The sequence below is a fragment of the Ischnura elegans genome, chromosome 9 (assembly GCF_921293095.1).
Source record: "Ischnura elegans chromosome 9, ioIscEleg1.1, whole genome shotgun sequence".
Lineage (NCBI taxonomy): Eukaryota > Metazoa > Arthropoda > Insecta > Odonata > Coenagrionidae > Ischnura > Ischnura elegans.
Window position 1 is genome coordinate 77,532,799 of NC_060254.1, and position 26,213 is coordinate 77,559,011.

The window sequence follows — 26,213 nt, forward strand, 5'->3', positions numbered from 1 at the left end:
CCTCGATCAATTAGTGGCAGTGGTCTCGAGTTGAAAAGTAAGCATGAAGTATGCAACGCAGTATATCCGGAGTGACTTTTTAATTGACTCCCTCAGTTTCTATGGACAGACGACCAACTTTTGTTTCGTATGCTGCTGGTGACGCAATATTTTCCGCCTCCAAATTAGCCAAGCCATTGATGCACGGTATCCAATTTCCTGCTAACTTCTCCGCTGTGTGACTATATTCTGTGACTCTCCCATTGAAATTGGGGCTCGTGCGAGAAAATATTGGCTGAGCTTACATTCGCGTCGCGGAAGAAACTTGGCGGAGCGTATATGAATGTCGTTACGAGCCACTGGTTTCATTTTCCCGTCGGTTATTCGTGCGCAAAAGACAATGGTGCTAAGTTATACACTGGAGGCGTCCTAGTAGTTTACCAGGACTGGCTGCAAGCAATTCAAGTTTTGGATAGGAGGCTGAATAATATCGACTCTGAGGCGGAGGACGTCAGAAGCATAAATAACTAGTGGAGTTCTCGAAGGAATTGAATCGCGAAATTAAAGGATCGGGGACAATTTAGAATGCAAGCAACGCATATCGGTATTTTCTCGCAGGGTGCAAGCGTCTGAGTCCCATGACTGAGAGGAATGCAGTCGGTATAAGTTTCAAAAAAGAGTTCATGCGAAAAGTTACGCTCAAATTACGAGTTATTCTGACCTTGATTTGGACTAGCAAGTAATCTGAAGGAGACAGTTTACTGCAAGTTTCATAGAGATAACGTGTGTCAATTTTATTCTCATATTACAAAGTTGTTTGAATTGAGTAAGTGCTAATTAGAATTCTTTAAACGAAAGCGTGCTGAATCTAGCGCAAACAATGGCACGAGCAATAATTAGGGATTGCCGTTGCAATAAAAATGAATACTTACCGTGAAATTAGTATGGAAAGTGAGAAATATTTTAAAATAAAAGAAATGAAATTCTCTCCTGGCAATAAGTTATGGAAAAGAATCAATAAAATTAGAAATAAAATTTTAGGAGATAATACAAGATGACAGTTTCCATCAAGAGTTTCTTCGTCTGATATGCATGTTGACTACGTAAAATTCTGGACTTCAAATTGCCTTAGGATTCTCGCTTTCGTATGGTTGATCTGTACTTGTTTTAAAATTTAGACTTTTCTCCGTCAGGAGGAAATTTTTTCCATCTCATTCAGGATATTAAAAAGACAGACCTTGGCTGTAAAGGCCACATATTCCTCTCCACAGTCATTATCTATTTCTTTTAATTGACATGCATAATTATATGACAGCGAGAGATATTTTAAAATAAGGGGTGGAAAAAAGGATGCTTTGATATTTCTGGCTAAGGGAAACGTTTAAAGAGCTAAACCACTACATCTGATGTATCACAAACGTTTATTCAATATGTTTACCAGCGCTGTTACGCGGATATAAAATCCGTTTATCTATAGCAATCTGAAATATTCAGTCGGAAGTTCTTTACAAATTTTAGCTCATCAATACTTCTAACACCATGCTGGTTTTCCATCAATCACCCACTTTCTTTTCCTCAGTACATTGCTCTCGTCAGATTTTTCTAACGAATATTTTGGGCTGCAGAACGTGTCCAATTACCATGCTCTTTCTTCGCTTCTTAAATTAAACCTTCACCTCTTCTCGCCTTCAATTTCCCTGAGAACTCAACTGTTGCTCTATTTTGGCCATCATCCTTATTCTTTTTATCCTTCTCATATTTCGCATGTTAATTGATTTCAACCGAGAAATTTAGTTCTAATTTTACGTAATTCCAGTTTCAAATTTGCAATACTTATTTATTTAAAGCATATTGCCATAAGTACGCTGTCGCCTGGAGGTAACGTTAGAACCAAAATAGTTGAATGAAAACCATACATACTTAAAAGAATTTTAAGGAACAGTAAATATACTTACAGGATACAAAAAGCAACACCATACTACTAAAAAAACGGAAATTTGAGCCAAATATCCTTTTACCTCAATAATTTACTATGCTCTTAAAGGAACCACATTGACATCAGCAAAGTATCGCGGAACATTTACTATTAAAATTTTTAATAATTTCGGGGAAGATCTTGAATGCCTTCAGTCGAGTCATGTAACTCATTAATACCTCGATGCAGAAAGGGCTCCTTCAAAATATTCGTTTTCTGCTTCTTAATTTTCAATTCCTATGTAGCAGGGTGATTGCAGCTTTTAGGCCTTTTCCTTCCAATTCAGCGCATGTCTAAACGATTTGTAGACCACATAAGACCTATTAATGGCTCTCCTTAATTGAAATGGTTTCCATCCAAACACCCCGGTATAGCATATCTGTGGCATTGTCCCCTTTTTCGCTTAGATTGTATACAAATTGCCTGGCTGCCTTCCTTTGAACTTTGTCAAGCTTTGAGTTACTTGTTTTACTATGAGGATTGTTATGACGTCGGTACATTTTGAAAATGATAATTACTATTATTTCTTATTTTAAAGCATTTTTTCAGTGCCATTGATGCCGTACTTAGCAGAAAAAAGTTGCGATATGGCTAGGGAATTGACGCTAAAAAGATGAATGCAATTCCTCTCTTAATATTTAGTTCTATTGCATAAGTAGAAAGTCTGTGAACTGTGAATATATTTATCCTAAGCTGTTATTACTTTATAATTACTTGTTCTCTTCCTTTTGAGGGCTAGCAATTCAATTGATCCTTGGAGTTTTTTAACAATACTTCGTACCTTCTATAATGCACTCGCTTGGGACTCCTTGGGGTTTTTTTAGTCGTAAAAAGTACATAACTTTATTTATTAGCTAGGATAACATTTACTTCGATTTTGCTTGACCGCTTGATGCAGCTGCAGTCAATATTTTCTCAAATGAGGACAACTACCGTTTAAATAAGCAATTTAATTATAATTTAATGTCACTCATAAGATAATAGTTAAAATGTTTGACTTAGGTCCTTTAGGCACGAATAAATTTGCTCTACGAAATGTTCACACCTTGCGGATGAGATTAACGTAACTACAACTGCCTTTCGATAAACACGCGGGAAAATCAAAATTTTCACTTTTGATTACTGAAATATAAACTCTTTATGCTTACTCAAATGCAACGATTACTCGCCCGTGCTTTGGGGAACATATTACAAGTAAAATTACTTTTTTAAAATGTACCGATCACGAGTAAAAATTACCAAATAATTAATCGTCAACAATTATTCGATTAACTTTACTTCGTTTTATCACATCATTGCTTGTGTGCTAGGCTGGAATGAGTTTTACCCTCACCTACCCAAGCCAACCCTTACATTGAAGCATCTTTTTCAACATTTTCTCTAATGCTCCGATATCAATAATGGGTGAATAATTATTTTTATTAAAGGGTAACCGTCCGACAGAAAACTCGAACTGCATCATAATAGGGACTGAATACCACCCTACTCATTAAACCTTAAAAACAACCAGTAGCATTGACAAATATAACACGATTAAAAATATTTAAACCATAATTAAAAATCAGATGGAGTGAAAATTTTCCGTTTAGGTGACATAAGGAAATACGCATTTTGTACGCAAGAGTTACCATCAAAGCTTCCGGTAGCAATTATGAATCGGTTGCTTATAGGGTAAGGAAAAGATTAATTCTCCAAAAGCCGTACTTAAGGTTAAAAAATGAGATGTCCTATGTTTCCCTGCACTATAGTGAGCACATTATTACAAGAACCTTTCTTACAATACCACGGAAATCAAAAGGAAGTACGTCATGAGGATCGCAAGAGGCTATTGATAAATAGAATCCTCGTAAGCAAAACTAGTGCATTTGAGAACTCAATACACATTTAGTTACTCTGAGGTAAAGACATTTTCAATAGAATACGATCATAAATGTTACGCGCTAAAGAAGGTTCAGGGCTTGAAATAAATCCGATCATTGTAAGGAGGTTCATTTCCTTAGAATCGATACTAGGACTATATTATCAAAATTTCCTAGCAAATAAACTGATTGATTACGATTTTATTTGTATTCTCTGCAAATAGTTGGACCAAACACAAATACTACTAAGAATTGAGGCGGAACAAATTTCTCACAAGAGGAAAAGGGGAAAAAGTTTCTAAACGCATCCATTAACCAGGTGTGTTCTCCATGTTGATGCCTTTGGTAGCTCTACCAAAATTATCGTAAAAAACTTCGAATCAACGACCTAAATCTAACTTTTTTCTTTAAAAGAAAATTAATAGTTGGGAATGTTAATAATGACCCATACATATATGCCTAGTACTATCCTTGTAGAACAGATTCATCTCGGGGTTAGCAGAACCATTATTCTCGGCATCTAGATTTATATATCCATTTAAAAAATATGGACAGTTCTAAGTTGGGTACAGTGTGATAAATTATTGGTTATCAAAGGATCATTGATTAATTATATTAATATCATAAATTCACGATTGCATAACTAGGAACTAGAACTCTTATATTTTTTTCCAAATATGTAGGGATAAAAATAATACCCCAGCTGACCCAATTTTACGTTCATCCTGGCTGTGGAGAGTACGACATTTACCTTATCATATATTTAAGCTTTTATCTCATATTTCAGAACTATTAGGAATTAAAAGTGATAATAACATGTGAAAGAGTTGCACCTCTCTCTAGTCATCATAACCTTTCGTAATTTCGAATCAAAACGCAATAAGGAACCATCACACGAGAAGCCTCCAGCCTCCTCCATGAACCAATGAGAAGAAGCCTGACTCCGTGTATAGAACACGGTCGACACCAACACTGCACTTTCTCAACGGAAGGAGGCAGCTGCAATGCCGGTGAAACTGTTGACTGCAAAGGTGGACACACACTCGGTGCATATCCGGTACATCTCTCCGCTGAATGCTAACCAGGGATGATTGGACCACAATTCAGAACAACCACGAATGCTTCAGGTGATGCGAACACTTCCATTATGATATATCAATGATGAATCTCTGGGACCTCTTCGATTTGGTAAATCTGTGCTTCATTGCAGCTGACCTTATAGAACACATGTCTTAGGATAGCATGGAGAACCATCGAAAACTTAGCATCTAAGGTATTATTCTCCTTCTTTCATAAGGACAATTTCAATGCGAAAGAAAAGAAGAATGTAAGCATAGTGTCTTAGGGACATGAGAGTTGGAATTAAATACAAAATAGTCTGCGATAATAACAAAAATGTGAAACGTTACCGTTCAAATTTTCCAACCTCGTGGCGGAGGAAAAATTTAAAAAAATATTTGGCTTTCATTGGAACTCCAATGCTCTAAATCGAGAGAGAATGGTCAAAGGCCATCGTACTATTGCACACAAACCATCGTCGCGAGCTATCTGGCAGCTCGATGTGGCAGGCTGTAGTCTCGCAGATGCGTCTCACTGACAGGAGTGACAAAACAAGATGAATGGACTGCAGAGCCGCCGGAGACTCGTCCCCATGGACCAAGACCACGGATGCCAAGCTGCGAGCTCACAAATCACCGCCAATACACCGTTGGAGACGGATTGTTAAAGCTTCTGCCGGCGGGGTTTTCGGGAAATAAAACAGATCGACGTCCCTAGGAAGAGTGAGTGCATTTGGCCACATACGGGTGGAGTTTCAAGTGAATAGGATGACAACGTTTGCTGCACGGCCCGTATGGTCATGCCAGTTAACACTGAAAGGACTAGACCCGTGATTTTGTCGTTTAACCTCTACTTAATTTATTATATTGCCTAGCTTTTTTCTGTGCTCATTTTTTTTGACTTTTATTAATTTTTACGGTACGTATTATGTAGTCTTGGAGTATATATCAGGGAAATGAATTGCAAAATTGTTTGACAATCTTTCGATACTTTCCTGTACCTATCTTCATCAGGGCAATGAATAATGGTTAAAATGAATAAATGAATGAGGGCAAGGACGATTTTTAAATTTTTTACAAGAAAAAATTAAAATAATTTTATTGTAAATAAATTAATAGAAAAGGCGATAATTTTGGCATTTAATGAACGTATTTTGATTGGAAGGTATTATGTTAAAATTTAATTTGATTTTTTCACCTAGAAATGAAGTTATACCACCTGTATAATCTAAAAGACTAACTTCCGTTCAGGAAAAGGATATGCTCCCTACCCTTGATTGTGAGATAGTCGTACGCTTCGCAGCAGTGATGACAAAATATAGAAAAGATGACATCGAGCTCAATCACAATTACACTGTCAACATTTTTATTAATTACAATCACAAATCAATCTTTGGAGAAGTAATTAGCAGGATTACTTTTACTTCAATTTTAACCACTAACTAGGATACCCCAAGATGAATCTTACTACAAGGATAGTACTAGGCATATATGCATGGGTCATTATTTACATTCCCAACTATTCATTTTCTTTTAAAGAAAAAAGTTAGATTTAGGTCGTTGATTCGAAGTTTTTTACGATAATTTTGGTAGAGCTACCAAAGGCATCAACATGGAGAATACACCTGGTTAATGGATGCGTTTAGAAACTTTTTCCCCTTCACCAACCAAAATCGGTCTAAATTTTACCAGATGAAGCCACGGATCCATCAGTTTTTTTTTGTTTTTCCCACTTTTTCTTACTTTTCCCATGTCTCTTTATGGTTAGATTCCCAAGATGCCTTACCAGATACCCGCTGGTAATAAACACCATCGATCATCTTTCTTCACCGTTCATTTGACTCATTTTAACCAGGTCAAATTCATATAGGCTATCTATACAGTGCAATGTAGAGTGAAGTTGCTTAAGTAACGATTTCATCCTCAAGATGTTATATCGCCAAATTTTAGCCACTCTAGTCATCGATTGAATTTGCGAAAGATGATTAAACATTAGAAAAAAATTCGTAATTCATTCGTGTTTCATGGGCCTCCGTGTTTTAGAGGATGTTGAATTTTTTAGATAGATATATCGTTGTGAAAAATGAAAGTAAACGATGAGTGTAGTAAGAAGTTAAATAAAAAATAAAATTATCTTTTAATATTCCTCACCATAATCTTGAAAAATGTGAATAACTTTGTATATTTTGCTCGAAAATATCACCTCCACGCTGTATGCCGTTCATCCGCCGTTTCCAAACCTTCCTTAATGTCCCCCATTCGTCGTTCAAGTGCGTTTGCCGGCCCTGGCCGTGTAATCCTCACCCCTTCTGAGCGAACCCTTTGGGACGGAAGGGGCGTGGTGAAGGGGGGGGGGGGGAAGGGAAGGGAGTGCGTTGCGTGGCCGTGGAAACGGAAAGATGAACTCCCCCCCCCCCACACTAACCTCCAATCCACTCTCTCCATCCCCTCAATCACCATTCTTCCTGCCTGTCACCATCCATCGACACCCGTACACGCAGTTGGGTCTCTGAGGGCCTCCGCTCCTCATATAGAACCTGCTTCCAGAATTCGGGGTGATGCGCTACCTTGAATAACTTCTAGGTTCCCAACTCGAGTATCCGTGGTCCAATTCCAGCATACGGCGGAGATTTAGCATTGGAATATTCTTCTAGCAAACCTGTTACCTTCCGCGCGAATAGAAAAAATCTGATATATAATTAAATATTGAACTGCTAACATAAAGAAGAATATCTTAAATGTCTTGTTTGTGGTTAGGACTGGTTCTTCATACATTGGTGTGAATCGCACGTGCTCACTAGTGGCTTGTCAATTGGCTCTTATTTTGTATCCCAAAAGAAAACCAAATATTGAAAAGTCTTGAACTTTCAAAATATTTTTTGAAAAATGAAGTTGTGAATATAAATGTTGAGCTATGTTGAATAAAAACTTTTGGGCTATGTCGCCGCGTCAATTCTTGGGTGGCCCCAACCTTCCCGACCGATGCTGGTCGCTTTCTCAAGGGATTCTGAAGAGGTGGGAATTTAAATTCTTATATGTAGGTATCTGTGTCAGGTGGTGGGGGGAGGGGAACGGGAGGTTGGAGGAGTGGGTTGCTGATTGTTTTTTCTCACTACGGGTTGCAAAGTGCGGCTAATTTTAATGCCGGTGTCCCTGTTGAAATTATTCTTTTCTTCTTTAGATATTTCAATGGCTTCTCTGCACAGTCTCTGTTTAAAACATTTTAGGGTACTTCGGCAACGATTGTTGCTTCCTTAAGGACCCTGTTTTAAAAAAATTTCCCCCCCCTGATTTTGGACCCCCCCTGCGAGCAAACCTCCCCTCCTGGCAACGCCACTGTCTTCAATAAATGCTAGGTGGAACTTCGTTGGAGAATTTCCTGTTTATTTTTAACGGCTGGTATTTTAATACCCACTGCCACACACCTATTGAGACGGCAGAAGTACGTAGATGCAGAAGTGTTGAAGTCCAAAGTCTGCCATTAATGGATGATGATAGAACTCATTAGCGCCTCAAATGGGATACTACCGATTCGCCACCTTTGTAACTACTACCAGCGAGATATTATTTAGAAGTAGAGGCAGTTTCTAGGGCTCTCCACTCTGTTATCTTCTATCGCGGTATATCGCTGGCCAGCCCGGCTGTTAATAGGTCCCATGGGCGGGATTCGAACTCGTGACTGGGGGGAGAACGGGCGTGGGTTTCGTTCGGAGGTAGGGGAATGCCTAACAACCCCTTTCCTCATTTTACCCTCGTCTCCTCCATATCTCTATTTGCCCCTCTTCCGTGCGCGCGTCCGCCATCATCCCCCCTACTACTACCCTCCTTGGCCGCATCTCCTCCCGCCCCCGCAATCCTTTATGGTCCCCCCTCTTTTCTCCGTAGTGTGGCGAAGCAACCCCCTTCCGTTTCTTCCCCATTACTCTCCCCTCGGTGGCTTCCGCTGATCTGGACAGCACTCACGTCCACCGCCTCTGGCTGCTGTTACTGCTTTTCCCTCTTCGCACCGACTCTACCTTCCCACCTTCCAAAAACTCTCTTACGAGAGCAAACGCTTGCCCACGCAGGTTACTGATAGCGAGTGTTTCGAGAGTGTAGCGAGAGGCCACCGCTCTGGAGACTGTGAACCTCTTTGTGTAAACAATACGTGGAACTGAAGTGCCATTTAGTGGGATTCTTCGATCATTTTAGGCTGGGTAGAGTTCAAGTAGAGTTCAGTATCACTATGCCAGCTCATATTTGGCCATGTTTTACCGCGACGAAATTTTTGTTAGGAAAAATATGTGTATACAAGTAATATAAGTGCGCGTGACTTGGTGGAATTCCTTAATTGGAGTTGAAGGAATAAAAAAATTTGCTTTTTTCACATGGCGATTTTTTCTCTCCGTAGCATGGTTTCGTTAGAGCGTGAAATTTTCATGGTGAACTAGGAAATTGGTCAACTTTGAAATGTGAAGCTTTAACGAAATCATGGTCGGAAAAAATAAATTACCATGTGGAAAAAGCAAAGTTTTTATTCCTCCCCTCAGGGAAAATATGTATTTGCGCAATACCTGCGCTCTTTTTCTAGGTAAGATTATTAATTTTTTGTTTGTTTCATGCAAAGAATACTAAATCCTTTTTATTTTACGTTTAATTTTTTTCTTAAACAACGTCACATTATCGATTGACAATGAAAGTGGCTGTACCCAAAATATTCAATCATTTACCAAAGACATTTCACAGTAAAGGGACATGTAATACGATCATAGCTAAGGAAATATCTATTAGAAATGTGAAACAGAAAATTATTTAAAAACTTTTACGAAATAATTGCACTTTAATAAATGCTGCATAAAAAACGCTATTTGACTGACACGTGATTTTATACGTATTATGAATTACTTATTGTATGCGATGTAGCATTTTATTGTATATGATTTAATAATTATTTTAAAATTCATTTTTCAATGAAGGAATTTGAATTTAAAGTATACCGAGACTAGCCACGGTGATACATTATACGGGAGTACCCGCAATGCACAATCGTGCAAAAGATCCACAGAGAAAAAGTCATCCGCCTTGACCGGGATATTAGGAAAAACCTCACCACGGAGCCCGGCTTCCCGGAGTCTGACGGCTCGGCGTCTGCGGGGACGTGAATTACCTCAGTGCATTCCATCCGCTAATCTTAATTTTTATGGGGCATTTGCCCCTGGAGTTTGACTCTTGGTTTGCTAGCTCAGTCACGTCCGTGTCCGTCCTCGTCTGCTCTTTTTGCCGTGAAGGCAAGGAATGCAGGTTACTCCATGTGCCAACTTTCCAAGTTTATACCGACCAGACTCTATCAGTTAAGTGGGTCTCCTGAGTGTCTGTATATTATTAAAAACGATAGAACATTCGGGTGGTACGAAAAAGGACTTGATGCAGCAAAATACCTGACTGAAATATTATATTTTCCATATTATTCGTGCTGTGGGATTTCGATAAAAGCGAAAAACGACATCCCCGGAAAACAAAAAATGAATTTTCGCCATCAAAGTTTTATAACGACAGCAGTGGTTAATATGGGTTAAAGTGGATAAGAAAAAAATATAATGCTGTCATACTATGTGTCTGAAAAAATATTATTTAGGTTAGATTTTAACCACCAAATTCGTTTTGCCTGCGTGGAAAATCCTCTGCCTTACCACTAGGCCAACTTAATCACCGATTCCAGTGTTGTTTCATTACGAGCTTTCCAAATTCATGCAAGGAAATAAACCAGTCTTCTAGTATCACTAAAGCAAAACGAAATTTTAACACGCAAAAGCACTATTTGCAGTGATATTGAGGCGGATATTTTTTGTGTATGTTATGTTTGCTATCTCTCATCGAAAAACTTCAGCATTAATTGTAAGAAAATATAAAGCGGCGGATCGGCCAGTTTAAGAGAGAAGATAAAGTGAAGTTCTGGAGGTTGATTTATTATATTTATTTATTACTACATATTGCTTCGAGTAGGTAATTGTCTAGTGGCAGCATTAGATTTTCATACATGAATAACGAATTTACCAATATAATAACTAAGTAAGAAACAGAAAAAAACACCTATAGAAAAAAAACATTAATAACATGAGCTGCACAATATATTTGGCATTAAACACAACACATATCCCGCATACATTTCCCTTTAATAATGTTGTAAAGAAATATTGCGGAAGGTGAGAATGTTATTTAAATTTCCCTCCTACTGTTACAAAATCAAATAGGTACCGAAACTCAATTTTCAAACTGCGGCGAAAGTGGCGCCGCTCCATTCGTTGCAATACTTTTAAATCCGTCTGTAGCAAAGGAAAACATTCTTTCTTTCAAGCATTCCTCATCGCGATATTAATCGAATGAAATCTAAAGAGCTTTCATCTTAAAATATAGTCTCCACTTGTAAGTTACGCTCTATAGCCTGTTACTGTCAGTAAGCCTTTAGTAAATATTCCGTCTTTTTCGATACAATGAATATACTCGTTTCCTGCCTATGTGACTAATATTCCTATATCACCCAGAGATTTCACCGGGTACTGCATTATCTGTATGCTAGACGTCACGAGAAGTTTTCATATTCACCGCCGAGATACCTCTAGCTCGTGATGAATGGCCGCATCAAACCTCTCACGGTTTGCAAGGAAATAGGATTCCCAGCGCATTTTGAATGCTGTTTTGCCTTATGGTCTAATTCCGAGGATCAAGATTTAATTTTAGTCAGCGACTCGGGGACCGTGGATGGGCTAGTTAAATGGGCTGGCCTAGTCTGGAGATTCTCGGAAATGCCTCCTGTTATTCAAGTGGCATTTTGCTCTCCACCTTCTTTGCAATTAACCTCGTTTGTCGGGGTCCAGAAGTGAAATAATAGCCGTGATTCAGCGTTTTATAGAACTTAATTTGGCGTGCTCACCAACCGCAGTTGCTCTCCTAGATATTATCATTCTTATGTTGATTTTGCTGACGTATTTTTGTATTTATGCATGTATTTTTGATGTATTCTTGCGCTATATAATTTAGAGTCACTTGTTTATTAAATCCTCTTGTTGTTACAACACACACCTTTTATCCATCATCTTGATTTTTTCTCGCAATTATATATATACTGTTTTGAATGACCGATTTACCGTCAAACCACAAGTGACATCGTAGAATATATTTCTTTATTCTTGGCCTTTCGTTCATATATAAATATACACTGTTAAGGTATACGTATATCGCTTGGTGATACTTAAGTCTGAATCGTAATACATTACATAATTTCATGCTCTCAAAAATTTACTTTCATGTAATTAAATATCTATTTTAATTTAGAGTCATCCTCTTCTCATTAAATTTTCATTTTATTCACTTCAATGCTTGTAACATTTCCTCTTTTATTGAATGGGAAAGGTAAATTTTTTCATTGGTAAGTATTCTTTAATATGGACTCCATTCCTTGGCTTGTCTACCATGCAGATCATCTTCTTTATTTGCGTCCATAGGGTAAAACAGTTGTCCTATCAAGCGTAAATTAATGTCCCCATTTTTGCAACGCACTAACCATATTGAAATTTATATAAATATTTTTTATATAAACCAATTTTATATGGTTACATCGATTTTATATAGATTATATGACATTTTCATAGCATAAATCAATATTTCATGACATGTTCCGTAGGACGGTACATCTCGATTGCAAAAAATAGGATTTAACAGTATAAATTATTTAAATGATGTCATACAGATTTAACCATGGAACCATACCCAATAGCCATGCGATTCATGAAAAACACACTTTAGATTTTGGTTAGTTACTCGAAAATCGCGGAAGGCTAGTTAAATGCACTGGCATAGTCTTAACGGTATCTGTTTTAAACTATTTAAAGCTCTTCTAAGTTATAACTCCTCTATTTGGCAAAGAGGAGATATTTTGACGTGAAATGCAGATGGATCGTTCCACCTCATTTCAACAAACGTTTGCCCCTTATCTTAGACATGGCTCAGATTAATATTAAAATTTCTCTAAGAATCTATATCCACTTCATTTGTGAAAAACAATTTGGTGCGATTTATGAGAATTTTACGTTTTCGAATTTAAAAAAATGTGCTTGTGATAAAATCACATAAATCTTTCTTTTTTACCTCAAAATTTTCCTGCAACCATGATTTATGGCGTTAATCTAATACTTTGCATAACTAACAGAATGAGTGAAAATTGGTCAAATTTTGGTCAATTTCCTGCTTTCAATTAAATGTAAATGATTAAAAAAATTTCATTTACTTAAAAAATAACTGATATTTTTTCCTAGTCAATATCTAATATCAATGAGGAACGCTAAAAATGAATCAGTAACACCGGGGGTAAACTATTGGAGGAATAAAATTCATTATGATATTAATCTATATATGCGTATTAAAATACCTCTCTTTAATGCGTCATAATAAGCTTTGTTAATGAGACTGGCGTTCAAACTGAATTGGATATTTAAATTTGAAAATAAATACAGAAAAAATTAATTCAATCATTTTCGTAATTAGATAAATTATGGTAAGTGTTAATTATTTATCATTTTAAATTTTCCTACACACGAAATGTGGAAACAAATAACAGCAACCAGTGGTTATTATGGCCGATGGAAGTGCATATATGGTTTACATTAAAAGAAAAGTGGGTAAAATATAGCACAGTGAACGCTATTACCTACCAAATATGAGTCGGAGGTCTGAATAAGCAAGAATTAATCCTCTAACAGCCATAAAATGGCAATAAATTAATAAATATCAACTAAAATGTATACACTTGGTTCTATAAATATATATGAAATTGAGAGATTTTACAACCACTTATCTCGCAGCAAACCTCTATCCGTCCATCCGCGACCCAATGGTCGCACTCGGTGGCGTTCAGCTCAGCCGCAAGGTTTATAAATTAGTTTTTTTTAAGTATAATAATTATATAAATAGAGAATAAGTAAATTAACATTCCTAAATAATATAAAATATCAACACTGATTGCCAAATGCAATGCTAATGCCTAATGCAACTCATTACCTTACGGCAAAACAAACACAAAAACGTTGCTACGGAAACTCCAGTTCATTTGAAGCCTGAAAATGTGTCGAAGCGAACGTCATCGTTAGAGAACGCGATAATTTCTCTGCTTCTGCTGACTTAAGAGTGCCAAAGACTGTCGTCTACTGAGTTATTAAGAGTATTGAAGACTTTTTTTCGCCTTTGGTACCGAGTGTTCGTGACCATTGTCCAGGAAATATATTTAAAGCGTTCATCGCAAGATGGGTGCGATCTGTGAGTATGAACTTAATTTTTTGAAACCTATGAAAGATAAATTTGCTAACATTACGCGCACACCAGCTTCATAAGTTAAAAATATTGCAAAATACATGGCCTTTAAGACTTAAGAGTTCAAATATACAAAATCCATTATGTACGTCTAAAAAGTCAAAATGCATTTGTTCAAATTAACGATATCTATATACATAAAAGAAAGTCGAAAATCGTGTTAGTTAGAACACTAATAACTCGAGAACGGCTGCACCGATTTTAATGATATTAGGTTCTTTGGATTCGTCTCAGCCCCGGATAACATATAGGACATTAAATAAAGGATAGTTTCCCAAAAAAATTAATCTCTTTCTCAGTGATGTTTTTAGGAGTTAGTAACGCAACAACAATTGATAAGTCGGTCAAAACTACAAATTAAATTATTTGTTTTGTGTTTACCAATTTAATAACTGAACTTTGTAGCAACATGACATTTCAATTACTAAATATATTCAAAATATCGAATTGTATTTAAAAATTTAATTCGAGCTAATTGTAAGCCCAGCTCTGTTTGACACTTCACTACCGTGTTTGTAAACAAATCTCCAAGCAATTGTTGACAAACGGTAATGTCTGTTTTGCATTCGTGATAACGATTAACAAATCGCATGGTCAATCTTTCAGTTTTTGTGATGTTTTGTGCTCATGTGCTAATGAAAACCCATGATTTTCTTATGATCAATTAAACGAGGTATGTTAACGAGTCGGTAAACCATACGCTGTGTTTCTTCCTTCGCTTCAAGAGTGCAACTAGGAATTAAGGATAGGGGGGTTTTAGGTGCAGCTAATACTACGGGTCTGTAGGGTATAGAAAACTCGCTTAAGTAAGCGAAAGGTACGGGGGCCGTCCCCCAGATATTTTTTAAGATAAATGGTTCAAAATAGTTGGTTTTGCGGCTGTGTGAATAGTTAAATATGTTTTGTTTGTTACTCATCCGTCCCCAGATATTAGTAACATTTTTTTATAAAAATATTCTCTGAGCTCTTGGGGGTTTTATCCCCCAAAAACCCCCCTCGCTGCGTCACCGCTTCGCTTCGCTATATTTATTTAGCTTCATCCGCTTTATGTTGCACCTGATAACAAAGCAAAAACTGTTGTTTATCAGAAGGTGCTTCACGCAAGACATTAAACCCGAATGAGTAGGGCACACCGTTGTGCGTTTACGCATGCAGCACGTTTACGCAGTGCATTTTTTCCAAACAGAGACACTATAACTGGCGCGCCTAAAGTCATTTGATACAAATGCTGCTTCATAGGGGCTTTTCTTACGCGATTTTGAGCATCAGCCAAGTGTCGGTCTGGCGTTGTGTTAACCTGCTCCGTGAATGGGCCAAGTTTACGCCACAGACTTGGACCTAAAAACATTTTTTACGGTTAATAACACAAATAGCCAACAACTGAATCCGTAAAATTTTTATTTCATTAACTGCATTACAAAATCACAATGTCCAAAATTTCTTAAGCTAAAACGTAAGAAAATTCATTGAAAAAATCCGCGTAAACGTGCTCCGATCCACCCCATGTAGATTAAATAAAGAATATGTCTTTCTGACAAACAATTTCGATTTTAATTTACGTAGTTTTATTGAATTTGTATCTTTATTTTATTATAATAAATTAACTATGATTAAAAACGATAGAGCCACTCTTGATTTATAAATGGTGTGACTAAACTGTAAGTTAATGGATTGTTAGGCGGTACGAAGTTCGCCGGGTCAGCTAGTTACTTTATAAGAAGAAATGCGTAAGTAATACAACTATTTCATGCATATGTGATTAAATAGAAAATTTTGGAGTCCTATTGTTAGTTACAATGCCAATTGTGTTAATTTTATCTTAATTTTAGACTAGAAAATATATAATAGAAAAAAATAAATGCCTTATACACAGTAATAATTTCTTTTTTACCGTTCCAAATAGGCGTTTACTAATTGATTAATTATTTTTGAGAATTTAAGACTACAAAAGAATTAATAGAAATTTGTTTGAAATGTATGCCTTAAAAAAGGCAAAAGTTACTCTTATCGTACCTAATGTGCATTTACTAGTTAAAAGGAGAAATTCAAGTGGTGATTGTTGAACAAAAGTCTTAGAGTAAATTATCATTCCGCTCGTTTGGATAAATTCACCCACGATTCATCGAAACAGCTCAATTTCAATCATTTCCACGATCGATTCAAATGGATAGAGGATGATAATGCGAAGTGAAAATATTTCACTTCCTATTATCAACCTCTTTCCTTTCTTCATCACTTTGTGATAATGATTCTAATGGAAAAAATAAAGTTAATATGTTGTAATTCCTAATAGGTTATTGAATAACCCAGACCACGGATTAGAAAGATATGAAAAATAGTTTTATTTAAACATGAGTTTTATAATTCTATATCAACCACTTAATTTAATTTACAAATAAAGTCGTCGCCCAATTACATTCAAAATATTTAAAATCAGCATTTTTTCTGGGTTGAAGATTTGTATTTTTGGGACTTCACCGGCCGAAATTGAGAAGTGGCTTTGAGCCACGCTATCAAAGAATCCTATGGTACAATTAATTTCTGCTATCGTTTAAACTATTGGAAAACAAATTATTCGTCAAAAATAAAATTCTTGATATGAGATGATAAAATAAGATTTAATGATAAAAATAATACGATAAAATTGGAAAACCCAATGACTGGCGATCTAAAAGAGCAAACTCCGTGAAATGAAGCCAGTAACATCTGCGTGGCAGACCTCCGTGGAAATTATATTAAAAAGTTTGAGGATAGGTCACTTCGTCCTAACACATTCAAACCTATTCATGGAATAGAATATTCAGACCTAATGCGTAGATTACGATTGCCCACTCACAGACATCTCCTGACAGACTGCGAAATATACCGGGTCACAATGCGATAATTTTTTACTCGTGGAGTAGTTTTTAATAGCATGATAATTATTGATGTATTTTGGTGAATGCATGTGAGTTATGTTTTTATTTATAACGATGCATGAAATCATGTTCAATTGAAAAATTTGTGCATAAATTTCCTCATGATATAACTTTGAAATAAAATATTAGCTTATTAAAACATCAATTAAAAAAAGACTTGGCTTAAATATACCTTGCACTATTTTTAATTACCTCCTTTAGAAAAGTATCTAATATGCTAGGAAAAAATCCAGGACATCTTTCTCAAATCATCATATACTTACGCTCAGCTGACCTTTTTAATAAAACATAATTAATACTTTGTTTTAATTTTTCCAATGTATTTTAAGATCAGACCTGCTTTTTTATAGGAATTATTATTTTTTTCTATTCTCCTGTCATTTTCTTCTTTATTATTATTTCTCTTTCACAGAATGGCCTTAATCCTCAATGCACTCTATAAATATTATACCACTACTTTGTGAGGAAAAAGTTCAGGCTTAACGCGTGCCCAATAGGGTAGTTTCCTTCATCAAGAAAGCGAAATACATTGACTGCGATTCCTTACCCACCATTAGTGTATTCATAATATACAAATTATTTGGTTCTAGAAATCCCAGTTTAGACGAATGGCAATGGTCAAGTAAGCCTCATTTGAAAATGGCCAGATTGGCGCCCATGCGATTCCACTCCACGTGACGTCACCTATATTTTATACGAGTAGATAGAAGTTATACTTTGTCTGAGATTACCAATGCATGCATGAGGCACAGAGCTCAGGGAAACATGTCTTAATAATCACCTATTAAAACTGCCTAAGGTCGGAAAGTTTCCTTCATTAGATAGGGTATTAATCATCTTTTTTAAGCCAAGCGCTACCTTCTGGCAGGGTACTCTGCTACCTGCTAGCAGCCTGTAACGTATCAGCGCTCAAAGCCACGCCCCAAGGTCACCTCACACGGAGACGGCGGGAACCAGAATGACGTCACAGGGGTTTTTCCCAGCATTCATACTTGGCCGTCGCGTTTTCGCGCGCTTGAAAATTTTCACTTTTATTTAATCGCGGAAAATAGACATCGTCATTAAAAAATCTAAAAGCGTGAAATACGTACTCCAGGAATAATATTATTTCGATTTAGGCAATAAAAAATAATAGGAAACCACCATATTGTTCAGTCAAAATGGGAAATTAATGGGAAATGCTAGGTATCTAATCAATTTCCTTCTCATTCCAGGCGGCTGTTTTAAGAAGAACAAGGAGGAGAAGACGGATTTATTGGACTTATACATCAATCGAAACACCCTGCGTAAATCCATTGACTCCGAAATAGCCATTCTCCTGGACCTTGAATTTGAACCTCTAGATCTACATATTGACCCTTACACCCACCCCCCTGTAGCCGATCTACTGGATTTGGTATTGGAACAAAATTTTCTGTTAGAAGATTTCGACCCAGACATTTCGGAAACCACGCCATCATCTCCATCAAGCGAAACCCAACCACCTTCTGTCCCACCCCAGCGCAACCAGTTTGATATCCAGTTAGAAGAAAATTCCGAGTATCAAGCAACTATTCCGGACGATAAAAAATTATCAGTATCAACCCTACCACCTTACCCCAAAATTGAAACGATGCTCTTTGAGTTGCGGGAGAAAAAAAATATTCAGATACTGGTTATATTTTGAAATTATCAGTCCATGTAAGAAAATTTGATAAAATATTCATACATTCTTTGAATTAAATGAGCCAATATATATTACTTTCGTCATCCGAATTTCAATAGCGTAATTATTTATATGAACTGCCATGAGAAAAAAATTCTTGGGACCGGGAATCGAACCAATGCGTAGACCATAGCTCTCGTGGTTCCTGATCTCCCTTGGCAATTTTACCGAGGCTCATGGTACTATATTAACTAAATTAATGGCAAGCCATAAGTCTGTTGCTACATTCCCGGTGCAGTAGAATTTTTTCTCATGGAAATTCATGCATATGTCATCCCTGTGCACGCAGTAGGTTTTGAAATATCTTGAATTGTAATTATGAAATTATTTTGGTGAGGGCGTATTTCAATTTTAGCTAACGTATTTAAATTAAGATGCATGCAAAAATTCTCATTTAGTAAAGTTGTGCATAAATTGAAAAATGTTTTAACATTCAAATGAAATAATAACTCATAATAGTCATAAATTTAAAAAAAACTCCGCTTAATTGCATCTTGCATGAAACTATTTTTAATCGGCAAAATGCTCTATCAATAACATGCCGTAACATACGTAATATTTTTGCATATCCACTTAGAAATTGCTGATAAATATTGCATGGCCTTTCCTTCTTTCACTTTGAAGAGTTAAAAGTTAATTATTTAAGAATATTGTGGATGTGAAATAAGAACCGTGTACAAATCCTCAGCATGGTGTATAACAACGGAAAAAATTTAAGTTCCATGAATTTATGGTAAAATATTAGCAAAGAATACAAAATTATAGCAAACACATTTTTAGCATCTAATCGCCAGTTACGCATATATAAGCAATTTTTTCCATCAATAGCCTAGCATTTTCTAACAGATTACTCTATTTTCAGTGAAATCATCATGAAGATCGATTAATGCCCGGATCCGTCTTACAGTTTTTGAAATGTATTCAAAATTATTGATTGTAAGCAAAATTTATTTTAAAAAATTTCTCTGGATATAAATTTTTGATAATAAATTGAATGTTTGGAATTGCGAAAATGGAGAATAAAATTAACAAGGAAAGCATTTGCAGACTTGTCAACACTAAATTATGGACTTACATATCGTAATTATTAGGCATGAAAAGAATGTCTTATTTAATTTATATATTAAAATAAGAAAATTTGGGGAAATGATGACTCAAAATTTGGTATCTTTTATTTCTGGCCCCTTAGGAAGTAGAGAAAGATGCGAATAAGTCACTAAACCGTCGAGCATCTTTAATTTTTATATCTGATATATTTGTATAACTCGCCATAAAATGTAGTATTATGCAGAAAAGATTAGTTATTTGAATGGATAATGCACTATGGAGAAGTACACGAAAGTTACCCACGAAATATTTAGGATATGGCAGCACTGGTCTTTCTTAACCGAATTTAGAGGCTGTGTGTACATAAAGCAATAGATATTTTAAATTCTCCATGAATATTAATGACCATTTTTTTTACCATGAAAACAGTCGTAGGATGGGCTATTCTACAACTGTGAACTTGAATGTCTCATACCACTATTTTAATATGCCTTGAGTAAACTTAACAAATAATCTACGCATTCTAGTAGTACATTATTAAGCAAAGAAAAATTATCCGCTTGTTCCATGAAACTGCATGAACGGATATTTGAATTATGGTCCAGAATTAAAATTGAAATTCGTCCTAATTAGTGTAGCCGGAAAAGTATTTGTTCCCTAAATGTAATTAAAATTATTATGATATAAAGTAATCCAGTAAAATGAAATTCAATAGACAATATTCAGTGAACGAGGGGATGTTACTTCTTGGTCATTTTTTGTTAAATTATTTCTTTCAATTATGCGTCCATTTTAATATTTTCCGTGTTCTGTTTAAGGTAAAGAGTTATAGGTACGTATGATTTTACACTTTCCCGGCGAATAACTATAGAAAAATCTTCTCGGGATTGCGCGCGGGTTAGATTATTTAAGAGCGCCATAAATAATCTAACCCGCGCGCAATCCCGAGAAGATTTTTCTATAGTTATAGGTACCTTGGAGGGGGTTGTAAATACGCGTTAAACGGAGATTTGTAGGACGAAAAGTCATCTCTTTTGGCATTTGATCCGAGAATTTGGGTCTTTATTTTGTCTTTCAATGTTTTTTTTAAAGCGCAGAAAAAAACTCATTGTAGTTCGCATCGTATACTAAGCAACTCGGAGTTTGTAAGCCAAGGAAACTTCAAATTTCGGCATTTGTGATATTAAGGAAAATTAAAGAACAATCTTTTTTAGTCCCACGGTAACTGTGTAGTAGACAGTGTAACCTATTATGTGGCTTTTTAACTATCTACGTATCTATGTGACATCACAACTGTGTTAACAAACTCTCATTGTGCTTTTTCAAATATATTAGTGGCCCTAACAAAATTTATTCTTCCATTTACTATAATTGTAACGTGTCTCACAGTTAATCCTATTTTAGTCATTTATAATTTGCAATATTTTTTATCATTATTATGGATATATTTGCAACTGACTTGTTCCCTTTTAATAAAATCCGAAGATCCTAGCGTTATGGAGTGGGATATTTCCATATTGAAATATAAACCTGCAATCCTCCACGTTTAATAGTTGTATCAATTAATAAATGGTTCTTTTTTTACCTTGAAGGCGTAGCAACAACGAAGCCTAGGTCGGGAATAAATTCCATAATTGTAAGTTTTTATTTCAATATTGTCACTTTTGAACGTGAAAATAACATTTAAAACGTATAAATTAGGTGTCCATTGTGTGCACTTAAAGTTTGCTCCTGAAAATGGATCTTCTCATCCCATCTCGTTGTCTCTCTACCACTGATGAGGTTTCGGCTTCCTTCCAAATGTCCGCGTTGAATTTTGAATTCTGTCTCTTTCCCGTCGATATCATCATCCCCATCTCCAACGCCTCCCTTTATCTTCGCTGACCCCCCCGTCCGTCAAAGTCCCTAATCCACACTCGCGGTCACTGTCTGCTCTCCAAACCCTCTCTTGACCCGTGGGGATGATTGCTTGCCCCTCCTCTTTTGACTCCGCTCCGACTTAATATCCATGGCTACCATTCACTCCGCCCTTTGCGACTACCCTTTGTCAAACGCATCCATATTCCCACGACTTTGTCCCGACTGACATGCGAAGGATATCCTTATCCCCATTGTTTTCGGTCGGATGGGGATATTTTGGATTGAGTGGACGGAGGAAGTACTTTTCCGGATATGATAAGGGCTCCTCCTGGTGTCCTGTCGCGAAACCTGGTCAACCGAGATGTATTTCGTAGTGTATACGTGTGAACCCGAGTAGCTATCAAACCGGGAGTCTCTTACGGAACAGTTTTGTGAAAGTGGATCGTATTGAAGATTATCATGTATTACTGTCATTTTTGGCCCAGGGATTGAAGCTAAAACCATACATTATCTGAGTGATTTTCATAAATCATATGAGTGCTATGTAAATTGAGCTTGTAAATAAATTTTAAAATTTATTTCTTAAGGGTGTTCAATGCCTCGTACTAATGCATCGCTGCAGGCCATCACGATTAAATCTTTCGTTTCTTAGTCTTTGCCAATAATTAGGCCATTGGTGCATTTAAATTTTTGAGTATATTCAAAAGCGAAGAATGCCCTTGCTGACTAATTGTATCCGTTCCTTAGATTTGACGGAAGTAAGCTGCATTACATTACTCGCGCCAAAACAACCTTTTAAGACACTTGGCTAGCCATCACCTGGCAAATTTTACGGCATGATCATGGAAAATGTCATCAATGGAAAATATGTAGGGAGTTTTCACACTTTTTAGTGTGCAATCGGCATATTTTTCTGCGTAAATTAATTTATATGCGTCATATGCAAGCATAAAAACTTTGAGTATATTACATTGGCACATGAAAGAAGCCTATTTTTTTACGGTGGGGATATTTTGGAATGGACGGAGGACTACTTCTACTAAGGAAACGATAAGGGCTCCTTCTGTGGTTGTATCGCGAAACTTGGTCCACACAGATGTTTTTTTTCGTGTATACTTGTGTGGTCCGAGAAAAACTAATGCCGGTAGAGTCTTACATAATAGTGATGAAGAGGTAGAACCTAATGAAGATTATCGTCTATGGAGACTGCTATGTCAGCCGCACGGAGTGAAAGTTAGACCTCCTTTCATAAGCCGCGCGAGAACTTTTCATTGTTCCATGTTAATTTAGCATTTCAAATTCATTTATAAAGAGTGTATTTCAGTGTGAGTTTATTATGCCATAATTAGGGAAAATACCATCAACGGAAATTATTAAGAGATTTTTGGCACTTCTAGGGATGTGACCTCGATATATTTAGTTCGATACCCTGCCAGAAAGCGTCGCTGCATACCATCGTGATTACATATATCGGTCCTTTGTCATGGCCATGGCCATGATGCATTAAAAATTTTCAATAAATGCTTAGGCGACGAGTTCTCGTAAGGAATAATTGCACCCGTTTATTTGACTTAACAGAGGCAAACTTCTTTGGAGTCGCTGCCTCAAGACAACCTCACAATGTTATTTGTTAGTTATCACCTGTCAAAATTTACGGTATGACTAGATAAAATACCATCGATGCTAAATACTTCGGGATTTTTTATCCTTTTAAAAGTGTCCTCGGAACATTTTGCGGTATCAACTTGTCTCTATGTATGATATTAATGCATTAAAACCTTTGGAGTAAATTTGAATAACACATGGTTGATTCGATTGCTGTAGTTATTCATGAAGATATGCGATTTATAAACTTGGTTTAAACTTTTTAAAGTATTTGACCGATTTAAGTTTGGATCGAAAGGAATTTTCTTCCATCACCCAATAAATGGCGCACTGTGGGCTGAAAACTAAAAAAGATAAATGAATTGTTCACTTTTTACTTCAGAAAAACTATGATTTTTTCTAATAATCGAATAATAATTGAACTCATAAGTGAAGGAATCTACGTGCTAAGTCTTTTTTTAGACCAGGACACCTTTTTGTATTTATTTTGACTTTTTTTGTGTGTTAAGGTTATATAAAATGATATAAAAAATGTTTTCCATTTTTTCAGAAAATTTACAGAAAGGCTTGAGAGGGGCCTCACTTTGATCATTCAATGTACTTCTTATGATTAGTATTATTTACATAATAAATTATTAGTTAAACTATATACTTTCTTACTGAAAACTATCAATTACAATGAAATGAACCTTCATAATTCAGTGGTCCAACTAGTTTATTTTTAGATTTTTCGGTCTCCTTGATTTTATTTAAAAGTGCTTCACGGATCATAATTTGGGCAGAATGTTATTGATCCATATCATATAGCTTAAATACTCGTGGTTGGAAAGATTTCATCGAGATAGTTAAAAAAAATATGGAAGATATTATTTTCGACCAGCTTTTGTCGATTTCAGCCCCCTGTGCGACTCTACCTCAAACATTTGATACCAATCTATATTTCTCTCTCTGAACGATGTTCTATTTCTTTCCTCAAGTTTCCAGAGGTTATCCTTGTTAACTCGGATACTTCTGGTATTGTTCTGCAATGGAAGTGCTGCTGATTTTGAATGGCTAGGGCTTTGTCTCATTTGATTCCAGGAGAGATATTTCTTCCATTACATACTCTCCATGTTATCAGAAGCCCTGTGTTCGCACTCAGCCCGGGAACCAGACCTTAGTTATTTTGATGTCCATGCAATCTCAATCCTTCCGCGCAAACCTTGTTGTGGTCAATCTTCGTTATCTTCTCAATAGGAGAGTTCATGTGAAATATGCGCTTGGAGGTCTTACATTATCTATCCTCTTGATCATAGCTGAGGTGGTCAAACTTGAGGATGCTCCTTGTCGCCATTTCGGTGGCTTTGCGATTATTTTACATCGAGTTATATGACTTCCGTAATGAGAATAATGTCATTGAAGAATACCCTCAGTGGATAAACTTAAAAGGTTTGCAGTAGGTAGGTCATGATTATTTAGCGGATATATTTCTTGAGGTGTAGGTATATAAATAAGATATCCCAGTTTCGAACAATTAAATGTTCTTTCTCAGGGGTTTCATACATTTTTTGAAATTGAATAAGGTGCGAGTATGGCCGATATTACAAAAATATAATTACATACATGTGATAAACAGTATTGGAAAAACATTTTGCGCAGAAAACAAATGCATTAATTGAAGTACCGTAAAGTTCTTTGCCACGATCAACTGGTGATACTTAGGCTATTTCCAGGTAACTTTGGCCCAGAGACGTAAAAATATTTATAGTTCTGTTGTTTGCCATTTTTTTCGAGTTATCGAATTAGCTATTGCGTCAGCCGGTAGGCAAAAGAACTAGATTCACTCTTGAATTAGTTTGGGTATTGGTTCCTTAGAATAGGATGAATTATGAACATATACTAGTTGCGTATACATATACATATTGCAATGTTCTATGTACTATGAGTTTTCCTTGCACAATTATTTTTTATCTCTTTTTCACTTTTACGCAAATAAAATAAATTAAACGATTAAAATCATGGCTCACTTGAAAACAGTATAATATTTTTTTTTGTGGGGCATATTTTCTCCAATTCATGGTTTAGAAATAGTTTTGTATGCCTTTATTAGATTGGTGAAAGTTACTCAAATCCAAGATAACTTTTACCGACATTTTTCAGAAAAATAACTCCTGGTTCTTAAAATAAATCAGTGGTTAAGAAACAGCCTTAGATTTTGAGGTACAGGATATGACAATAATTGTAACCACTTTATAGACATTGTTTAGTAATTTTTAAAATAAATATGGTTGTTTTTTCCAAGAAATCATTAAAACTTGAGCCAAATTTACCTAAGTTGACGGTACGTCTCATACATTGCTACAGCTAATTTTGGTGTGTCAGGTTACCTGCCACTTTAATGTATTCGGTTAATTAAGTATCTACTAATAATTATATAGAGGTTAAGAAGACCGATACCTTCACTGCATAAACGCACAACAATCGCCCACCGAATCAAATTCGCTCATCTACTTTTATAGCCCGGTCAAATTAGCCCAAAAAAAGACTTGTTAAGAAAGGCAATGCGAAAAAAAAAGTTCTTTGAATCGCTTTCTTATTGATTTATTTCCCCATGTTAGTTACCCTTCTGGCACCTTTTTGTTCTAATGTCTGTTTAAATAAGATTCGTGCAAAAGAAGAAAAGTACCTAAGTCGTAAATGCAGGGAGAATATAGCTCATCCATGAGCACTTACAGAGTGACCGAATACGTGATATGAAAATAATTGAACATTTCAACGTTTTCAGGAGATTTTCGTTATTATACGGTACGGTCGTTGCTCGTTACGACACGCAATGCTTGGCCACACAAATACTGATAAGATATTATGTGCTGATATAGTACTTGG

General features: G+C 36.1%; 1 protein-coding gene across 1 annotated transcript; it reads left to right on the plus strand.

Moving 5' to 3' along the window:
- The first annotated feature begins 13,958 nt into the window (after positions 1 to 13,958).
- Positions 13,959 to 18,864, plus strand: LOC124165929. Its single transcript, XM_046543467.1, has 2 exons — positions 13,959 to 14,159; positions 18,346 to 18,864. The coding sequence occupies exons 1-2, from the start codon at positions 14,147 to 14,149 to the stop codon at positions 18,795 to 18,797; spliced, it is 465 nt and encodes a 154-aa protein (XP_046399423.1). The 5' UTR covers positions 13,959 to 14,146; the 3' UTR covers positions 18,798 to 18,864.
- The last annotated feature ends 7,349 nt before the right edge of the window (positions 18,865 to 26,213 follow it).